General features: G+C 39.4%; 4 protein-coding genes across 4 annotated transcripts; 3 read left to right on the forward strand and 1 right to left on the reverse strand.

The window, feature by feature from the left end:
* The first annotated feature begins 720 nt into the window (after nt 1–720).
* LOC115681460 (uncharacterized) lies at nt 721–4,124 on the forward strand. The gene is made up of 5 exons (XM_030605419.2): nt 721–859; nt 1,451–2,141; nt 2,609–2,842; nt 3,131–3,222; nt 3,307–4,124. Exons 2-5 carry the CDS (start codon nt 1,494–1,496, stop codon nt 3,932–3,934), a joined length of 1,602 nt encoding a protein of 533 aa, XP_030461279.2. The 5' UTR covers nt 721–859; nt 1,451–1,493; the 3' UTR covers nt 3,935–4,124.
* A 4,200-nt stretch (nt 4,125–8,324) lies between these two features.
* On the forward strand, nt 8,325–10,837 carry LOC115681407 (25.3 kDa vesicle transport protein SEC22-1). Its single transcript, XM_030605349.2, has 5 exons — nt 8,325–8,768; nt 8,895–9,055; nt 9,192–9,338; nt 9,918–9,994; nt 10,370–10,837. Exons 1-5 carry the CDS (start codon nt 8,581–8,583, stop codon nt 10,451–10,453), a joined length of 657 nt encoding a protein of 218 aa, XP_030461209.1. The 5' UTR covers nt 8,325–8,580; the 3' UTR covers nt 10,454–10,837.
* Nucleotides 10,838–12,102: 1,265 nt separating this feature from the next.
* LOC115681406 (zinc finger CCCH domain-containing protein 62) lies at nt 12,103–16,469 on the forward strand. The gene is given in 11 exon segments (XM_030605346.2): nt 12,103–12,364; nt 12,454–12,575; nt 12,785–12,899; nt 12,988–13,049; nt 13,399–13,450; nt 14,465–14,576; nt 15,127–15,225; nt 15,308–15,435; nt 15,630–16,104; nt 16,106–16,228; nt 16,230–16,469. Coding segments are annotated over 11 exon segments (1,545 nt in total). The 5' UTR covers nt 12,103–12,149; the 3' UTR covers nt 16,272–16,469.
* A 559-nt stretch (nt 16,470–17,028) lies between these two features.
* Nucleotides 17,029–21,048, reverse strand: LOC130136718 (mediator of RNA polymerase II transcription subunit 28). Its single transcript, XM_056306875.1, has 4 exons — nt 20,758–21,048; nt 19,305–19,490; nt 17,535–17,647; nt 17,029–17,453 (listed from the first exon to the last, which is right to left on the reverse strand). Exons 2-4 carry the CDS (start codon nt 19,480–19,482, stop codon nt 17,319–17,321), a joined length of 426 nt encoding a protein of 141 aa, XP_056162850.1. The 5' UTR covers nt 19,483–19,490; nt 20,758–21,048; the 3' UTR covers nt 17,029–17,318.
* Nucleotides 21,049–21,228: the final 180 nt, after the last annotated feature.

Genomic DNA, 21,228 nt, shown 5'->3' on the forward strand with positions numbered 1-21,228 from the left:
CTACAGTCAGTCACCTGTGCTTCCGACTCCGGGAATTGGTCGAATTATTTGACTTTTTGAATCCATGAAAGAGAGTCCCTTAACACCTCAGCCCTCAGGATTATATATGGAAACCATCAGAACATTTTATTTGAAATTTATCTCAAATTTTATGATTTCTATATTGGGCAGAACCCATATTTTTGCCCACAGTAAATGGCGTGCTTTCTACAACTGAAGGGAGAAATTCAAACCCTTTTTAGTAAGTGATTTGTAAACCATCGATATTTGAAAACAAGACCTTTCGACCAACTGGAAGATAAAGGATATCAGCGAAAACGGAAAAGAAGAAAGAGCATTTAAACTCATCTTTTCAATTTGAAAGTCGCATTACCTTTTCATTTTGATTAATGATGTCGGTCAATTTCTTGAGTGCACTGTACACTGTTCTCGTCTATGAACCGTGGACTGTGAAAAATGGACGTTGGGATGTCCTCACCTTTCTTAAAAGAGATATGTGACCGCAAACCCAACCAGACAAAATTAGCCTACATAAGTAGAGTGTTAGTGCATTAAACATAGCTTAAAAGAGAGGAAAAGAGTTGACTTTTGGGGCTAAAACAAAGATCCTTTCAAACTAATATAATTTTCTTTTTTTTCCCTTTCCTTTCTTTATTTATTTATTTTGTGAAAGCATCATTATTTTCTCTTGGCTTATAAGCCAAGAGTGGTTGGTGCATTACGTGCCTGGCATGCAAAGTTAAAGGGATTCTCTGGCATCAATGGCCACCACGACCGGAGAGACCTCCTCTGTTTCTTCTTCTCTGTGTGGACTTACCTTCTGAGCTCCTCTTGAACTTGTCTCCTGCGTTACACTCAGGTTCTTTGTCCGTACTCTTTCAGGCAATAGTCGCTTCCAATGTTCAGCGTTCTGATATTTACTGCCTTATTGAAAATTATTTGAAACTTTTGTACGTGTCGATTCGGGCTGATGCGGCTGGTCTTCTGAAAATTCGACGTTTCTGTTTTTCTCCTCCTGGAATTTGCGTTATTTATACATAAGCTTCATGCTCCTATGGTATTTCCATGTCAAACGTGGTCCATGGTGCCCTGTATTGATATACGAATATGTTGGTGAATTATGTGTGCATGCGTTCTTTGTGGTCATGTTCTCTCGAGCAGTTATCGGAGTCCAAGCAGTTAGTAATCTTTCAGTTATAATTGGACTCTGGATAAAGTTTTGCTAAGTTCCTTCTTAAATGAATTGCCTTAAATGATTTCTTCCAAATGATGCCCATCTTCTAGCTCAAATTTTGGATGTTTTCTTGCTAAGAAAAAGATTGCTCGTGTCTGGCTGGTAATGTGCTTGTTAAACTGTCCCCATCGCATGTGTGCATCTGCCGGTGTGTATTAGCTAGTGAGCTATGCAAAGCTAGACTTGTTCTGATCTTGACCCAAATTACCTCTGCAGGAGATCTACTATATTTCTGGGGAACAAAAGATAAGTAAGATAAATGGCATCCCTTACACCAGGCGTGCTTCTAAAGCTCCTTCAGAGCGTAAACTCCAATGTCAAAGTTCGTGGAGAATATCGATCTGCCCTCCTACAAGTCATCAGCATTGTGCCAGCCTTAAGTGGATCGGAACTGTGGCCTAACCAAGGGTTCTTTGTGAAAGTATCTGATTCCTCTCACTCCACGTACGTCTCGCTATCAAAGGAAGACAATGAACTCGTTCTGAACAATAAGTTACAACTTGGCCAGTTCTTTTATGTTGATCGAGTCGAAGCAGGCAAGCCTGTGCCTATCCTAGTCGGTGTAAGACCACTTCCTGGGAGGAATCCCTTCGTGGGAAATCCCAAAGACTTGATGCAAATATTAGAGCCATCCAAAGGGCCTAGTCCAGCGCAAGGTGAAGCAGTTAGTAGCACCAAATTGAATGAGCAAACAGAAACAAAAGAGAAAGATGAAAGCTTGAAACAGAAGTTTGTTATCAAAGAAGAGAAGGTGGTTGTTGCATCAAGGTATATGCAGGGTGTTTTAGTGTCCCACAAAGTTGGTGAATCCGATTCAAATGGAGGGAAGGCAAGTGAGAGTGAGAACGGTGGATGTGGCAAAAGGGCTGGCTTAGCAAGATATAAACAGCAAGAGCTTAAAGATCAGGTTTGTATATGGACTCTTAATGAGTCCAATATATCGGTCTTATACAATTTCGAAGGCATTTGCCATAGTTCAAGATGACCTTCAGAGCTCTTAATTTGCTACTGGTAAACAAAGGCGTGTTCTTACAAAACTAACAGAATGCCCTTGATTATAACTCCCATCATAAGTATGCCCTGTTTATGGGATTTGGATTTAGTCTGATTTGGCCTGAAAATGGATGCAAAAGAAGTTAGATATTGTTCCCTTTCTGAAAATTTGGCTTCTAGGTATCCACATAGGTGTACTAGGAAGTACTCTAGGAGTCTATATCAGACGAGGTAACATGAGAGCTCAGGTGACAGAAATGAATCCGACATCTGGCAAAGCTGTATTTCCTTTATCGGAGTCACTTTTCGTTCTAACTGTTTTCTTATGCCATGATTCTGAAAACTGAGAAGATGAACTGTTTAATGACGCTAGTATTGCAGACACGTCCATCTACTCCTCCCAGAAGTCATCCTGAGGCCCTTGCAGTGAAGCCAGATGCTCCTCTACCCAACACGAGGGATGCCGTAGCACCTCTGAAGAGCATGCCTAAACATGCTATAAGTAAGCAAGAGAACATGCACGCAAATCTGCTTCCTGTCAATAAAGAAAGGATTAACTCCTCCGAGTCAATGACATGGGCCTCTCTCCCTCCCAACCTTTTGAAATCTGGAAAGGTACTCCTTTTTCCACCTCCACATGCTGGGTTTCACTATGGTTTTGAGCAATTTTAACCAATGTAATTATCCAGTCCAGGGACGTCTGACAATTGAACTCATCGTGGCTTTTGTCTGTTTTGACGCGCTTAAAGGAAACTGTTCTAGCGTTCTGCATAAGTACCAATGCCAAGTAGAGCACTTACCAACAGAAGCATGCTTTTGTTATGAGATATTTGAAAAATGGTGAAATGCAAACTATCTCGAACTTCCATTATTTTTCCTGATAGCTCATTCTCATTTCACTAGGGGATACTTAAAAGGAGAAATGTTGCTTCTTTAGTAGCAGCAGAAGCTCAAAAAGAGGCATCAGCAGCTGGCACTTTGATTAAGTGCCTCAGGTAATTGTTGTCATTAAGAAAATACTTTTCGTAAGTTGCTGCATGTTCATCATTAAAGTTTTAAAGACCCTTTCGTTTGCCCAGCATGTTTGCGGATCTCTCCTCGTCTACTGCCGCAGAGGACCCCCACGGTTCGCTTACCAAGTTTTTCACACTATATCAGCTAATCGACCAAAAAAACCAATCGACACTGCTAAGAAATACTGTGCTTCCGTTATCTTCTCATTCTCCCACTACAAACATTGAGAAACCTAACAACAGTGGAGTCACAACTCCTGGAAGAGGTACATTAAAATCCTCAAAGCCTAATCTTGAGATAACTGTGACTGAGAAACTGGAATGGGCTAAAGGAGATGGTGCTAGAGAGATTAAAGAGATGAGACATACCTTCTTACAGGAAACAGAATGTTGGTTTTTAAAATTCCTGGAAGGAGTGTTGGACACTGGATTTCGTGCCAGTGCCCCTGAAAGAAAAGGCAAGGATGCTTTTGGACGACGGGCTGAGCCGAACAATAACCACATCGCTGTCACATTATCACAGCTGAAGCAAGCAAGCGAATGGTTGGACAGATTCAGAGGCAAATTACATTCTCAAAACAGCGGACTCCAATTGGAAACTGTTGATAGACTAAAGCAGAAGGTGTACTCTTCTTTGCTTGTACATGTCGAGTCGGCTGCGACAGCTCTAGAGACCCGATCTGATCGTGGTTAAAATCAGGCAAACTGGATGAAGTTTTAAAAGCTTGTTTGCCTGCTTCTGTTTATGGGTTAGTTTTGACATCCAATGTGGCATTGCTTGATACTCCAAGAGTCCAACCAATGTTATTGGTGATTTGGCTAACTCTATCTGATGTTCATAAAATTATTTTCCAAATTCTTGAATATATATGTTTGAAGGGTCAGATGTTCTAGCACACATTTTCCTGGTTGCTCTCTCATATGAGCACAAGAAATGACTTCTGCTGAATATATTTTCATGTCATGTATTATGAACTCATAACATCCTGAAATGAAACACCTTGCTAAAAAGAAGTGTTACTTACCTGATAAATTTCCAGCATTTGCTCGATGTTGTCATCATTTTGCTGGAGTCAAGATAGGAAAAGAAGCCAAGCTGGAAAGCCAGGGCACATGCATGGTTTTCTGTTCAGATCATCGACTCAAAGATATGATCAATTTCAGCATGTGCCCTGCTTCTCCAGCATGGCAATGCCCTCTCCTCATTTCGCCTTCTTATTTTTGCAGATCAAGGACATTCTCTTATGCACCCAAGTTTTAACCTTTAAATACTGGCAGAAGGTGACTAAACCAGCTATACCAAGTACACTTTATTGCTCAACATTGAAGGAAAAAGAAGAACGAAGTTTCAATTTTCGTTTTCTTTTAGTTTCTTTAAGGTAATGAACCGTACATGTGAACAGATATAATACAAATCTATTAGTTGACAACGTTACTCAGGTATCGGCAGATGATTACAGCTTGGAGCTGATAAGCTGTCATGGAATCCACAGTCAAAACTCTGCAAAAATAGTTTTATGGGTGGGTGAGTGGTTGATCTGTTAGCCTTTGCTTATGGAATGAGCTCATGATCCTGAACACATTGTCCATGGAGAATAGTAAAAAGCCATTGGCATGCTGAACTACCCGAAGTTGGGTGTAATGACTATTGAGAGTGCCCCCGAGAAACTTTCATGTGTTTTCGGAGTACGACATCTCTATCCACTCAAGTCAATCATGATTTGTGTCAAATTTCACAATTTTTTTTCTCTCAAAGAGATGATACTTTTCTCACAATGATTGGTTTGAGCCTCGGGACGAGTTGAGAATCCAATCAGAGTCGAGCAATAGCATGAAGTGGCAAAAGAGGAGCTGACAGTTTTGAGTTAGACTTCGAGCGGGTAGGAGACAATCCATGGGTACACCGATGCATCCACTTTATTTTCAACTATGCAGATTATCGAAGTAATAAATTACTAATAAAGTAACGATTTTATAGAAATTGGTATTATAGAAACAATCAGGTAAGTAGTAGTAAGCCTAAGAGTTATGAAAATAAACATTGGTAAATTACACGGCTAGAAGTTGGTATATTTTTACAGAAGTTGTTAATTTGAGAAGACTCAAATAAATAGTTCAAAGCTATTCAATAAGAATGTTGATAACCTAACACTAGCTCATAACTTAATTGTTTCGATGTTGGAAAGTCACTAGAAATCGAGGTTTTAGTTCAAAATAATAACTTGAAAATAATAAGTAGAATAAGCAAATAAAAGTTGGTAAGTTACGCAAATAAAAATTGCTAAATTATTACAACTTTTTTTTAATTTAGAAACAATCAAATAAATGTTGATAAGTTATTCAAGCAAGAGTCGATAACAGTAAAACGGTAGGAAAGTACTGACTACCAAGGCATGTCAATGAACGTTGATAAGCCACGCAAATAAAAACTAGTAAATTTTTTAAAAGTTGATAATTTCAAAACAATCAAATAAAACATGGTAAGCATTTGCTTTAGAGTTATTAATGTAACACCGATGGTAACTTAATTAGATAAATACTAGTGAGTCACTCCATTTATTCTTCCGTTATAAATTGCTAATAGCATTGACTCTACAAAAAAATATAATTTGAAAATATGTCACCAAAGTAATAGTCATACGAAAATTACGACATCATTTTTCCCCGGTCATCAGCTTGTGCCTTTGGCACGGCGATAATAGAAAGAACAAGACGTATGATTATATAATTAATTTTTTTCTTGATTGAAAATTTTATTTGTATCAGAATAATCATTTTAACGAAGCCGAAAAGGAGCAATACAATTTCAAAGTTCCTATCCATATTATTTTTTGTTTAGGCTTCTGGTACTTTGTGAAATCGGCCAATCAAGATGCTTTTTTATTTTTTTTTTCATTCTATCAAACGAGTAGGAGATGCATTAATCGAATTGTCTCTTTATCTTTTACCTTGAGCAATGTGTCCTAAAAATTTCACTTAAAATAAAAGTAACAGGGATGAGCATAGTCTGAATTGAATCGGTTTAACATCTAACTCAGGGACCAATTCGCACAATGTTTGTCCTTAATTTTTAGAATCGGAGACTGATCCCGTTGAGCATGAGATCGAGGACTAGATCAACATTATGGATTTAGTTTAGTTCTAGGATTAACCCAGGACCAACCAATACTTTTTTTTATCTTATTTTTTGTATCCCTTAAAATGATAAACGTACTTTTTGAAATTACATATTCATCGAAAATGCGATATTGAACAACCAAACAATGAATACTGGTACAAATCATATGGAAATATAAGATAAGGCAACAATAGAAATCTCCATTTGCCAAAAGTAACAAACCGTAGAAGACAAACATGAAGAATAGAATAAACAATAAAAAAGTAGAGAATCGCGAAAGGGAGGAGAAGAGAATCGAAGGCAGAAGCACGAAAGGGAAGGGAAGAGAATCGATCTCTAAGCACAAAATGAGAAGAGAGAAGACGAAGAGACCACCCCCAAAGAGATGGAAATTGATGATTTCAGCGATAATATGAGATTGAGGGAGAGAGTGAGACTGTGAGAAAGGAAAACGGTGGAAGAAAAGGAGGGGCACTTATAGTTATATACTTAGAGTTTGGACAAAAACGAAGAAGATAATTACATGTTGGTTCAAGTTGGACTAATCCTAATGCCCTAAGACAAGCGACTAATCCACACAATATAGGTTCCAGTGACTCTAGGACCAGGGATTGACCCACTTCATTTGGGAACCGGACCAAGATCAGGATCAACAAAGTTGGGTTGGTCTAATGTCGATCCAGGGTCAACCCTAAACTGATGCTCATCCCTAAAAAGTAAGAATATTTTCATAATTGTCGAATCGTCTTATATTAGATATTATAATGAGCAACATTTTAAGATCAGTTCTAATGCCTTCTCATGTGGTCGGAAAGTTTCGTATAAATTAGCTATGATTGAGCATGATATGAATGTATCATTTAAGATGTAGTCGAAAGAAAATCTTATTTTTGGGATATTTGCATGTATATTATCGAATTGTAGCAAGATTTATCGTGTCCACAATGTACACATCATAAAAAAGGTTAATTTAAGTACATAAAAATTATTCGTTAATGGGAACCTCGATTAATATAAAATTCGGACCTGCTAACATTATGGCCAAAGTCTAGTTCTATTACGTGATGTATTATGAAATATTAGCGTCTTTGAGAAAATATTCAAATATACGACAATATATACTTTTGGTAATAATGTGAAATGAAAAGAAAAAAAATAGTATGGTTAGATGATTAAATACAATACAATCCTACAAGCTAATAAAAGATATATAAGTGGACGAATTTGGAAATATATGAGAATAAGAGTATAATCCTATGCTAAAAAAAAATAAGTTCGGGAAAAAAACAAAAGACTAATTTGTCTTTTATTAGACTAAAAAAAAGAAAAATAAAGAGGAAAACAAAAAATAACGCCAAAAGAAATTGTAGGAAATCTTATGTTTGCGAAGATAAAAAAAAAAAGAAAGAAATGGATAATGACACAAATAGTTCACGAACTATGTGGTCCATGAACTTTTAATTTGTTCAATGTGATCCTGAATTTTACCTCAACGTGCAACGTGATTCTTGAACTTTTAATTTGTTCGATACGGCACTTGAACTTTTGGTACATGTTCAATTTAGTCACTGAGCTATTGAACATTTTCATATAGTTAAGTTTAGGGATGACATTTACACATTAATTAAAGTTCAGATATCACATTGAACAAATCGAAAATTCAGCGATCACATTACAGATGGGGTCAAAGTTCGGGGTCCATTTGTGCCATCGTCCCAAAAAGGAAAAGATATGATTTTGTGAAAGAATGAAAAAACGAAAAAAATGAACATGATGGAACCAAATCGAAATAAAATCGCACAAGGAAAAGAAAAAGGGAAATTTATCATGGAGGAATTATATTTACCATACAAGTATTTCCTCCTCTTCTTCTTCTTTTTCTTTTTCTTTTTCTTTTTCTCATTTAGAGAACGGCAGCTTCGTGGAAGCATTTTTCATTAATTAGCCAATTTGCTGATTTTCGTGAGCTTCCTCTCCTCGCTGCAAAACCTAGAGAGACAGAGAGAGTGGGAAGAGAGAGAAAGAGAAGAGCAAGGAATTCATCGACGAGGGCCGCTCATCTCCGATCCGAGTCGCGCGATCATCGATCGATTTGATCGAAGCTCTGCAGCGATTCATCGGTAGATCGCGAGTTGCGATCGGGATTTCGCCGCGAGGCCCCCGCGCGCGATTGGATCTGGGATCGGTTTCGAGGGCGGCGTAGGAAGGAGGAAGGAGGAAAAATGGTGAAGCTCACGCTGATCGCCCGTGTCACCGATGGCCTCCCCCTCGCCGAGGGACTCGACGACGGCCGCGACATGAAGGACGCGGAATTCTACAAGCAGCAAGTCAAGGCCCTGTTCAAGAATCTCTCCAAGGGCCAGAACGAGCCCTCCAGAATGTCGGTCGAAACCGGCCCTTACTTCTTCCAGTATCCTATGTTTCGATTTTTGTGGTTTTTTTTCAGTGTTTGTGTTCGTGGGTGTGTGTGAAGTACGTGAATTGCGAGTGTTTTTGGGCATTGATCTCCAATTCGCCTTAACCCAAGTTGCCTCAGCTACATCATCGAAGGGCGCGTCTGTTACTTGACCATGTGCGACCGTGCTTACCCCAAGAAGCTCGCGTTCCAGTACCTGGAGGATCTCAAGAACGAGTTCGAGCGCGTGAATGGAGCTCAGATCGAAACCGCGGCTAGGCCGTATGCTTTCATCAAATTCGGTAATCCTCTTTGTTTTTCCCTTTTCCTGTTGGTGAAAATTGGAATTAGCAGGCTTGATTCCTTGCCATGCATTGCTTATCCCGCGTCATACTGTGCTTTGATTTTCGACTTTTTGTTTCTTTTTTGCTGTTAAAGATACGTTTATACAGAAAACAAAGAAACTGTATCAGGACACTCGGACCCAGAGGAACATTTCAAAGTTGAATGATGAGCTTTATGAGGTCCACCAGATTATGACACGCAATGTCCAAGAGGTACTTGGTGTCGGCGAAAAATTGGACCGTAAGTTTCCATCATACAATTCCCTCCATTATTCGTTAATGCATGCTTTTGGTTTCGAAAGTTTCAATTTTGAACTGGATGCATCGCATTCTAGCATCTAATTACTCGTTTGCCAGCTGATAAACCGGAGACACATCCAGCAGCGGATTTTAGTTCTCACTTGCTCTCTATTCTGTGAGGGTAACATGTGATCTTGCTGAATCCTCATCGAAAGGGGCCAATTCCAAAATAACCTTGCATGCCTAGTTGATGGGCCTTTACTGGAAGTTGGTTGTGAAAAAGAGCAGCTTAGGTCAGAGGTCCCTAGAAACTTGCCTTTTAGTCCACCCTCGGTAGTTGGTATATATGTAGTGAAACAACGGATGCTTAGGTCCATGCTCTCATGCTTTGTGGCTGCTGCGTTGTAGGCAGTGCAAGTGCCTCTCTTTCTGCGGCACTTTTCATCTCCTGATTGACTTTTCTGACTACTTCACATGTAGTTCCACACTTGGGAACACCCATTAGAACGCATTTCATTATCGCATGTCTGGAGATTTCTCATGTATATACATGTAACAGTTGTTTCCAAAACTTTTGCAGAGGTCAGTGAAATGTCTAGTCGGTTAACATCAGAATCTCGCATATATGCCGACAAAGCCAGAGACTTGAATCGACAGGTAATCTTATTTGTTGATGTTAAAATTTTCTATTTGTGTTGATGCATTTGACTGGTTTTGTTACAACCTACAAGATCACTTGCAGTTGGTTGGGTTACAATCAAGGTTGATTTTTATTTGAATTGCTGTGAGCATTTGCATGTGAAGATGTGATATTAATTAAGTTGAGTGACTTAACAAAAAACAAGTGGCAGATCTCTTTTCAGTCAACATATCAAATGGTTAGCATTTTTTGGATTAAACAATTTCACTCTTGTTCTCTTATTTAAGATTTTTTCGATACATTCCTCTGACATGTGGTATCCCGTTGCTATTATTTCAGTTGTTTAGATAATTAATAACAGGTCTATTGCTGAAATCTACCACTTACTGCAGGCGTTAATTCGGAAATGGGCCCCAGTTGCCATTGTTCTGGGAGTGGTCTTCCTTCTCTTCTGGGTCAAATCAAAGATATGGTGATGTGATTGCCTTGCCTGTACTTCTGCTCTACTGCAATGGGCTGCTGTGTTGCTGAGATATTCATTCTCGACGATTTTATATGGGCACAGGATTTTTACAGAGAATCATATGTGTTCAAAAGATAGTGTAGTTTTTCTAATTGCATTTTGTAATGGATGCTTCATTCCTTATGGAGACGTGGCAATAGATTTGCCATGGTAAGTAGTGAATGGAGAACCCTCCCTTACGACCGGGGCAAGATCTAAATCTTATTGTTGACAACTAGTAGAGTGTTTTCCGTACAGGAGGCCGCACATAACTTTTGTTCATCTATACCTATTATCAGCTCTTATAGTACTGTTGGCTACAGCTTTATCAGATTAAGATTATATTAGGTTTCATGCACTCTCTTTTTGTTCCCATGCTCTTTGTTTTGGTATGTTCATTCTTTTGTTCTTACATCCACATGAGATTTGCCCAAAAAAAGACATTTTTGTGCAGCACTGGTTGGAGTTCCTGTTGATGAATTTAAATTGTCTTCTCTCTTGTTGCTCGTGTATCGGATACTGTTGGGAGCCTCATTCTTTTGGAAATGCATCTTTTAGATTGTTTTGTTTCGTGAATGCTACTCAGGCATGCATGTCGTCGTCTTTTGGCTAAGATGAAGAGTGAAGCTCCATATACATATTATTGTTTCCCATCAAGTCACTTTCATGTTGTTATTTGCACAAGGATCAGAAGGCGTAAGCAGGCAGGTCGAGGTTTGCAAGCAAGTTCACTTGAAAGACTAAATTTTTTTTTGTCGTTCACCACGATGACTCTCCAAGAATTTTCCCTACCTCGATGCGCCTTTAAAGCAGTAGTTCTTCTTCATTGATTTTGTTTGTGGAAATGATGGAAGAAGACTGAATATCTTCTTCCCTTGGCACCGTGGAAACTATTCTATTACTCTCATCAGAGCGGTCTCTAGCTTCGCCTTGTGCATCAAATTCTTCCTCCACCATCCTGTCAAAACGGGGTTTAGCAAGTGTATTTTAATGCTGTGATTGATGAGAAATCCCGTTGATCAGAAGTGTTAGTATATCATCCTAGCATAATCAACGCACTTCACAAGTTGGATTATGCGTCGTAAAGCTATCTTTTCTGCTGAAAATTTGTTCACCTTGCTTCACTCGCGGAGCTTGTGCTAGAAACTTTAGCACGCATCACTCTAGTAGTAGCAAAAGGGAACTGATTTTTAAGTACCACCCGCATAAAAAAATGTAAGGTAGAGACGGTAATACGGCAAGGTGAGTCGATTGATCCTCCCAAACGCATGAATCATGTCAATTTACCTCGGATTCAAACTTCGTTCCGGCTATACCTCTGTCGGAATCGACCAAAATTACTCGCGAATCGAGCCTGAAAGATGTAACTCGGTCTGAGTTCTCTCATTAGCCTTTCTTCTGCCGGCCATAATAAGTTAATAACAGAGTTCTGCTCTCAGACACTGCTAGCATTTTGAGGGCGAAGATCAAAGCAATCGCGGTCAATAGAAGGGGACGGGGGGCAAATTCGTCATTTCCCCAGTAGAAAGAGGAGATTGAAATTCGACCGTTTAGGTATTTAAAAAATTCTTTTCGGCAAAATGACGAAAGGAAGAAGATGAGGAAAATCACGCTATAAAATAATGAAATTGGGCAGAAAGCACCCGAGGAGAAAAAGCAAAAGCTCGTTCATGGCGATCTCAGAGCAACACGCTTCCACCACGGCATACCACCAAATCGACGATACCGACGAAGAAGAAGAAGAAGAAGATGAAGAGAGTTACAGCGATTCCGACTCCGACTACGACCCGGGCGATTCGGGCGACGACGATCGGGACGACGCCGTTCGGGAAGACGCTCACTCTACGTTCTCGGAGCTCTCGATCAAGAACACGGCGAAATCTCGGTTAGCTTTTCTATTTGAACTCTCTTGGGTTCTGCGATTTCGAATGGATTGCGGGTGACTTTTCCTCATCGCGGACTGGGGATTGGCAGAGTAGGGAAAAATGTTGATCGGAATGACGATGATGCTGACCAGCCTCAGCTCGAGGCGAGGTTTATGGAGATTGGTGAGAAAGAAGATGAGAGCTCACACACGGTTCTGTCGCTCGTACACGGTGAGCTGAATATTTGCACGTCTCTGCTTCGTTTCCGAGTTTTCCGATTTTGGCTTGGCTTCTGGACAGTGCATCATTTGCAAAAATTGACCTTTTTTTTTTTTTTAATTCGAGCGATCTTATTAGGCGTGTAAAATGTGTGAAAGCATGTTGTTGTCTTGGATTTTAAGCTGGATTGTGATTTGCTCTATTTTTTGCTTTTGTTGTAGCTGGGCAACTTGAGAAACTGAAAGTGGAGCAGTGTAAAGCTTATCTGAGGAAGAACGGTTTGAGGTTGACGGGCAACAAGGAGACACTCATTCAGCGGATCAAGGAACATATAGAGTAATTTCACCCTCTTAGTTAAGAAATATGTTATGGATGTAAAACTCAATGAATTTGTTTCAGTTATAAATGCATAATGACTTTGCAGGATAGTCACCGGTAGGGGGGAGGAGAAGTATCCGGTGTCTAGTTTCGTATTGAAGTGCAAAGGTGAAGCTCTCTCTTTAATACAAAGTACGGTGTATTACGAATTGCTGGGTAAAGATAGCATAAGCTTATCAGTTGTTAAATTACAGCTAATCTTGGTATGGTTCATAGCTTATGTCCGAAAACTGCCTTTCCGATCCCATCATACACATTTCTTGTGAATCTGTGAGAGTATGAATATCAAGAAATGTTGCTGTAATGGGCTGCTCATAACCTGTTATTTTACTTTTTTGGTTAGTTAAACATAAAGAATAGCAGCTCCGGGTGTGTGGGTGGCAGTCCAATGATGCTACAAAATAGCTTCCTTTCTATTTCTGTGTCATATTCGGACTAATAAAGGGGGTTTATGCAGGTGATGCATGCACTGGTGATGTTGTCATGTTCCAACAGAATGTCTATGACCTGTAAGCTCTCTGTCCAAGCAACTCATGCTGAAGTGTTCATTAGGATTGTGCACAGTTGAAGCTAAGTCGTAGAAGCTTTAATTTCAACTAGTATTCATTTGAAAATTCTCTAGTTTAATTAAGATACTGAAGTACATAAGCCTTACAATTCTTTTTGTTTTTAATGTGGTTCATAATTTGAGTCTCCATGTATCTGAAATATTTCAGAGTCATTGAAGGGCCTGTTTTTGTCCATGTACCCAGATAAGTTATTCTATCTTAACCTATGTCTTAACCAGAATATAAACATTCCTCATCTAATAAAACTTTTCTGGACAAAAAATACCGATAAGAAAGAGTTTGGATAGTAATATTTCCGGTCATTGTACTTGGCCCTTTGGGTTTCCCCTGGTGTTAGATTGAAATCAGCAAAGTCGGTTTAATAGCAAGTATGGATGTATTTAGTTTTGATAGCCAGTATGGATATATTCCTGAAGTTTGTGATCCATTTAATTTGACCATCCCATTATTGGTTACTCTAAACCTTACATTTGCTGCATATCAGACAAAAGGGACTCTGTAACTTCTTGCTATGGCATCTGGTCTGCTTTTGTGATTATGACTGCCTAGTGAAAACTGAAATTGATATATGTGTGTATATCCTCTGTTGGTTTCAAAGTCTAACTTGACCTAGTTTTGCGCTCTCAAATTGATTCCGACAGGACAAATAACAGGAGACACACTCTATTAGCTTTATCTGTCCTATTTTCGAGAAACTTCATATTTTCAATGAGATTCCTCTCGAAAAGTTATGCAGAATTAAAATTAATATTACCCAAAAAAGTTGTTGGAGCAATCTTTGGCTCAAGTTATATAATCTTACAAAATTGAACCGGTGGTTCTGTTTTATGATCTGCCAAAGTTGTCTATTTTATGTTCCAGCCTTGGTTCAGTGGAAATACTCGTATGGTTTGTACCCTCTATTTTGTATTGCCTCCTCAGTTATTGACTTATTATTGGTACTTCCTTTCTCAGATTTAACATAGCATCTCGGAGTGCCAGTGGTCCTCCATGTGGAAAGAGAATTGTAGCAGGCCGTATTGTCAAAGAAAGCTATGGTGCTGCTAAGCAACAGCATACTTTCACTGTGAGTTTCTGCATACGAGACGTGATATATAATTTCAGCGAACTCAGGCTTTTCCACTTGACTTTTGATTAAGATTAATCATATCATTGTAGACTAGTAAAAAGGAAATTAACTGCCCAGTATGATATGATGGTTTGATCCCAGTGCAATGGGATTTTGCCATTAGGTTGAGCTCCATAACACCACCAGAGTTGAATCAGAAAGTTGTGAACTTGCTTAACACGTCAACAGATCAAAGGACGTTAGAAAGTTCTCATCTCACTCCAGAATCAATATAGACTCTTGGGTTATATAGTGAATCTGTTTGTCTCCACTGAGCATTTCGTATTGTCTACAGAATTATTCTCTAATGTGAAATCATTGGCTGTGTATTTCTTGCGTTAGTGTGTCTTTCAATTCATCCATTCAGTAAATCATCTCGTGGACTATAGGCTTTTGTTGAAGGATTTTTTATTTTTCCATTAGTTATTTATATGTCAAAGTATGAGATTACTTCTTTCTCTTTCATCTCCTTTTGTACTGTTTAAAAGCTTTTGAACTCATTGATCAGATAGAGGTTCTCTGGAGCAAAGGAGAGAAACCACTGCCTCCCCTTCATCCCCTGCTTATCAAGGGCCGCAATCTTTACCGTTACAACACTATGAGACAGGTTCGAACCATATGGGAGATTTCTCTGATTGCACGCTTATAATGTACCGATTCAGGCATAATAACACTAGTGTCAATGACAGAGATGGGAAGATGAAGGAGAGAGGGCCAAAGCATTGATGGAAAAGCATTCAAGGGGCTCTTTAGCAAGGTCCGATAGAGAAGCACGACTCCAAGAGAAGGAAAGGAGGAAACTTTTGAAGGAAAGCAGGTACCGATCTTTTTCTCTAGAATATGGGCAGAAAATCCTGGGTAATTCCCGGATACTATCACGGTAACACCATAGTAAATGATGCTCAGGTTGAGTGTGGTCTGGAAAAATCAGTAGACAAATTTTGCTGCACTGTTGCTCTGAAAGGATATTGTGTTGGATCTCAAAAGTATTTTACTTTTATGCTACCCCAGGACTTCCAAAAAACATAACATTAAGAAGAACCGGGTTCTGCCATTGTCGATCTCAACCTCAAAAGCAGGTAATGAAGCGGGGCAATTAAGAGGATCATCTATTGCCGCTATTGGGCAGCCAACAGTTCGGCCTATACAGATGAGTTCAACAGAAAACCGTCGAAGTAGAGACCAGTTTCAAGAGAAACGTGGGGACTCACAGAACAGTTTGAGCTCTATGAATAGAACTAAGCATGAATTTTGGCATTCTCGGAATGATGCTAATTTGGGCAATCAGAGACCTAATCGTAATTTTTCAAATGTAAACGGAGCAATGCAAGTACAACGCCGGGGAAGTAATGGAGAGAGTAGCTTCTGTGTGGGGCCAAATTCTGCTCACGAAGGTTTGACTGCATTCAGGTTACCACACTGGGTTCATGAGAGGCAGCCGTTGGCAAGTGTGAATCAGCATCCAAGGAACTCCAAGGGAGGAGCTGAGCAAGGCCTCAGGAAGCCACAACGTTGCCGCTATTTTGAGCAAGGAAGATGCTATTTTGGGGACAACTGCAAGTTTTTGCATGAGCATGGAGAACATGGGCAAATGTTATAGGGGAAAAGAGGAAATATTATTTTTTGGTTTCCAAGCCAACTTGGAAAATGTAGAGCAGTTCGGATTTTGTAAATCAGTTGGCTATCCATCCTCTGCAGCAAATCGGGGTTTGAGATTGACTTGAAATTTGTTCCCCATTTTTAATTGGTCCATCTACTAAACTTGTCTTTATCCCAAATCCTGGGAGTGGCAAATCCTGGCCTAGCTTAAGACCATTGCCTCCCTTATGAAATTCTTCTTCAAAAATAGTATTTTAACGTGCCTTACTGGAACCTATTCGATCCAAAGTGTGGCTCCAAATGTTGGACAGGATACTTTTTATCATATGCAAAACCTTATCCGGATTAACAGACGCCGTTACGTTCTAAAATTGTCCCGGTGGAGAATAATTTCCCAGCTTAAGGGAAAGATGAGGACCCATCGCCTGAGTCCGAGGATTTTACGTCAAAATAGACCGAAACATGCCTATTCAGGATCTGCATGAATCATGTGGCCTAAGCAAGCTTATCTCTCAACCCAAAGTAATAATTGTCGAGGAGTTAACGAGTTTGATCAAAGCTTGGGTCTTATAGACCTTATGATGCAAGATGTTCTTCTTCTTCTTTTTTTTAATCTTTTCTTTCGGGTGACTGCCCATGAAATTAAAAGAAGTCCACCCATTCATATATCTGAAATTTCCTTCTTGTGACAACTTGCCGCACCCAAACCCCCAGGAAGAAAAGGAGGCTCTGATCCTATCAATGAGTTGCGAATAGCGACTTCTTCAAGACATTAATTTGAAAGCAATAGATGGGCAAAGAGGCGAAAAAATATCTAAAGCTGACAATTAGAATAACAAATGCTAACGTAAGGCATCAATGATCTTGGTTGACCCACAGATTGCTTTGCGAAGGGTGATTTTTCCCCTTTTGCGGTATGTCTATGCAAGAGCCTATAATTATACAAGACCCACTGAATAAAAAAAACAGAATAGTGGTTGAAAAATTATGCACTCTGAGAATAAAATTCTTTTCATGTTAAGATAACCAGCAGCAGAAAAGGCAATCCATCTTTTGTCCATCTAGAAGTTGAGCATATAGACCTAGTCCACCGGAAATTGTCTATACCTTCTCAAGTTCACAGTTGATTTTGTCGAATTGGTCCTTCAAGTCCTTCCTCCACCCTTGGATCAGTCTCTCCTGTTTCTTGATGAGCTCGGTCTTTATTTTTAGTTCTTCCTTCATCATAGCTATCTCCTGTTTTCGTAGAGGAATTAAGTTTGCAAATGCCATCAAATAACTCCAAAACTATTGTCCCAGCTATTTCATTAGCATTACCTTCATAAGCTTTTCAGCCTCGGTTGGCTGATCCTCACGCTGAAGAGTGATAAAGTAAACTTGAAGTTTTTTGGCAGCATCCATAAAATCTCTAGCATGCCTCTCAACATCAACTAGAACAGCAGAAGCACTTTCTCAGTAACCAGGCATTCACAACACTTAACCAGCAAAGAGTTTGGCATGGGTTGGGCTGGGAAGGGGGCAGCAGCAATTGCGCTCAGGGATAGGCAACCAAGATTACTAATGCCTTTCAAAAATAGCTAGCAGAACACCTTTGTTTAGCAGGGCTTTTTGTTTACTGAAGCATGAGTGATGAATGAGAGATTAATTAGAAATGCTTACACTTATCTTATTCTCTTTTTGATAACAAACGGTACTTTACTGATATGAAATCTGAACAGTTAGAATTACACAAACAGAAACATTTTCTACATGTGGGGCAAGTTAACAAATGAAACAACTACACTTAGAGTATGTTAGTGCACTAAGGCATATCCAATGAGCATGATATTGGACAAGCAACAACTCAGACATAACTTAGATTTACAAAGCTGATAAAAACACAATAAAGCTTATTCAGCCCAGAAAGTCTAGAGATATCATGATCACTTTTTGGTCTCCTAGTGGCACCAAACAAACACTCCGTTACAAGTTAAGCGCACTGTCCCTTTTGAATCCAATGAAAAAACAGCACGAGAATGCTGTCCCGCAACCAGATGTTAAGGATCTTTCATTCCTCAAGCTTCCTCCATGCACGATTCAAACAAGAACACTTTCTACATACCGACTAATATTACCAAGCATATTCCACTTGAGACTTGCAACAACCCAAGGGTCCTCCATAGAGGTCAAGTTCCTCCAACAGATTGTCTCAAACTATACAACTACAGGGAAACTCGCAGCTTATGAAGCATATGATTTTATAGTTTAGAAACACTAGAAAGGCAACTCATTAAAACTACTTTTGTGTTCAATTGCAAGAGAAAGCCTACAGCATATGCTCTTCAGGTTTAGAATCCAGATAACCAGCTCCATCATGATGTCTAAATAAAACTTCAGAGGTTTACAGAACATCACATGCTCAAGTCCTTGATAGGTATGATCGATAAATGATCTCTTGTTCTCTCCTCTTAGGGCTACTGATGTGTCTCATGGTGGTGAAGAAACTACCATGTCCCCTTCTGCCTGCCCCCACCCACCATTACAGATGGATACATAGCTGTGGATATGTTTATTGTGCTGGTAATTTGACTGACATATGGGATTCTCAAAATATTTATAACAATGGCTTCTTTATCTGATTATACAAAGTTTTCATCACTTGAACTACTATAGATGCAGACATTCCTCTTAGGCCTAACTGAGATGCACTTTTGGAGAACCATCAACTAGAATCTTAATCAATAACAAGCTAACCCTCATCCTACTCAGCGAGTCAGAACTAGATATGTAATCACAATTTTATTTTCACAAGAACCAACTGTAACTGCACTTATGACCTAGTAATAGACTGACATTATGGGAAATTACAGATTAACAACATTCTTACGAATATAACCGATGGAAGGCTTCAAAAGGAGGGAACACCAACATATGAACATAAACGTATGAAATCATTTTTCGTCAAGCAATGACGACAGCCAAAATACGAATAGTCCCGGTTTGGTAATGCATTTGGAGCAATCTCAAGTGGCAGAACGAAGATTATAGCACACCAAGCATTCCCCACCCTGGGGGAAAGATTAGATAAGAGATTAAGCAATGACAAACTTTGATGTGAAGGATGTTGAGATCGGTCTATAGCCTGAAGCTCTCTTGCCGGCAGGCATGGCAGCAAAGCTTCCTCCAGTGCAGTAACACAAGCCAGCATATCTTCCTTTGGAGACTGCGGAGATCGCAGCTGGGGATCAACTTGATGCTGCTGATCGAGGGCTTGTCTCTCAGACATTTAGTTTCCTAAATGTAAAAGGTAAGAGAGTCATGAATATGGACTTCTTGGAGTATGAGGAGAAAAATTCAATAAAGTTGGAGGTCAACTGTAGTGAGGGTCACAAAGAATTCCAGCACATGTTGCTAATTCGGTCTTGTAACTCAGAATAAAAGGTAAAAGTACAACCCAAATTGATGGCTTATTAAAACCCTCATTTGGATATTCAGTAAGATATTTTCACAGAAAAATAATGTTGTTTTTGTTCAAAAGAAGTGCTAACTTTTTAAACAATCAGACGAACCGTTCTTCCCTAATTCAACAGAAATACCAAGGGACGCCTCTTGAGTAAGCGGCTTTGTCTTTGTCCAACATGCGTGGACCCTCCAATACAAAGACCTAACATTAAAAGAAAACCGAAAGATGATGAAGGAAATATTTTACAGTAAATTAACTTCCGCATGAATATGTTTTCATATCAATTAGCTGGTGCAGCCAACCCCAGCCAAATCTCTTTTTTCAACCCTGTACACTATATCTGCCCATCTAAATCAAGGTTTAAAAGATTTTTATACTTGGATTGCATATTAGACCTTCCCACCCATTTTTTACAGCATGATATTTGCCTTATGTTTTACCTTAAGTCACCACGAATAACACAATTGATCACTGGTAGAAAAATTTCGGCAAATGCTTAATAGTGTTCTTTCCCAAGTTGCGAAAACGGAAAAGGAGCAATTGTTATCGTGGACACAAAATCTTTCATAACATTAAAATCTCAGCAAATCTGAGGGTCCAATTCAGTAACAGTTCACGTAATAATAACAGCAATTCACAACCTCACAAAGAGGTGTAACACTTCAGTTGCTCATCATATCAATTCGACGTCGCCTCTCATAACTAACTCGGCTTGCCTTCTCATCCGCACCACCAAGTAAAGGCGAGACCACGATGCACCTCACAACACCAAAAATCTCAGCATTCGGCAAACCTAACGCGAGACACACTTCATCCAATCCTCGGAATAGTACACCCTTCCAGAATCAAAGTAAAGGAAAAGGCACCACAATACCAGGACAAACTGAGAGACTCAACAACACTGAAAATTTGGCTTATGCATAAATGGAACAATAAAAAATGGGAACCAAAGTAAATCAGGAACACAGCGCAGCTGACTAGTCAACTCTGTTGTGTGTGTGAATTAACCAAATTTGAGAACATGGGCAAGCATAAAAATCGCGACTTGATTGATACTGAATGAAAAAGATGAACTTGAACTGCGACGAGAGACAATACCTCGGATGGGTTTTCTTCAAGCTCGAAAAATGTGAAGAAATTCGCAGACTTGCGAGCTCCAACGCAGAATAAAAATGAGGGATTGTATGCGAAACCGGCTCAATCGCAAGCGAAGATGCGGTATGCAAGAACGAACTGTATTGAAAAGGGGTGTTCCTGCGTGACACGAAGAGAGAGAGAGAGATGCGCGCGCTAGGAATGGAACTTTGTCTGAGGCTCTCTGCCTCTGATAGAGGGAGGTACTGGTTTTCTGGTTTCGCTCGATTCTTTCGCATGTGCAGGCTGCGGATGTCTGCGTACTTGTAATAAATTCCTCCTTAATTTTTTTTTTACTCAACACGAAATTATATAGATTTACACTATAATTTAGAAAGGATATCCTAAGGACACCACATTTTAATCTACGGATGCCAAATGAGTGATACTCGCTAAGGACAAAATGGCCAAAATACCGTAAAAAGAGTGTATTAT

This window comes from Syzygium oleosum, unplaced genomic scaffold (genome assembly GCF_021117445.2).
Source record: "Syzygium oleosum isolate NSW1041296 unplaced genomic scaffold, Sole_v2.1 Sole_v2.48, whole genome shotgun sequence".
NCBI lineage: Eukaryota > Viridiplantae > Streptophyta > Magnoliopsida > Myrtales > Myrtaceae > Syzygium > Syzygium oleosum.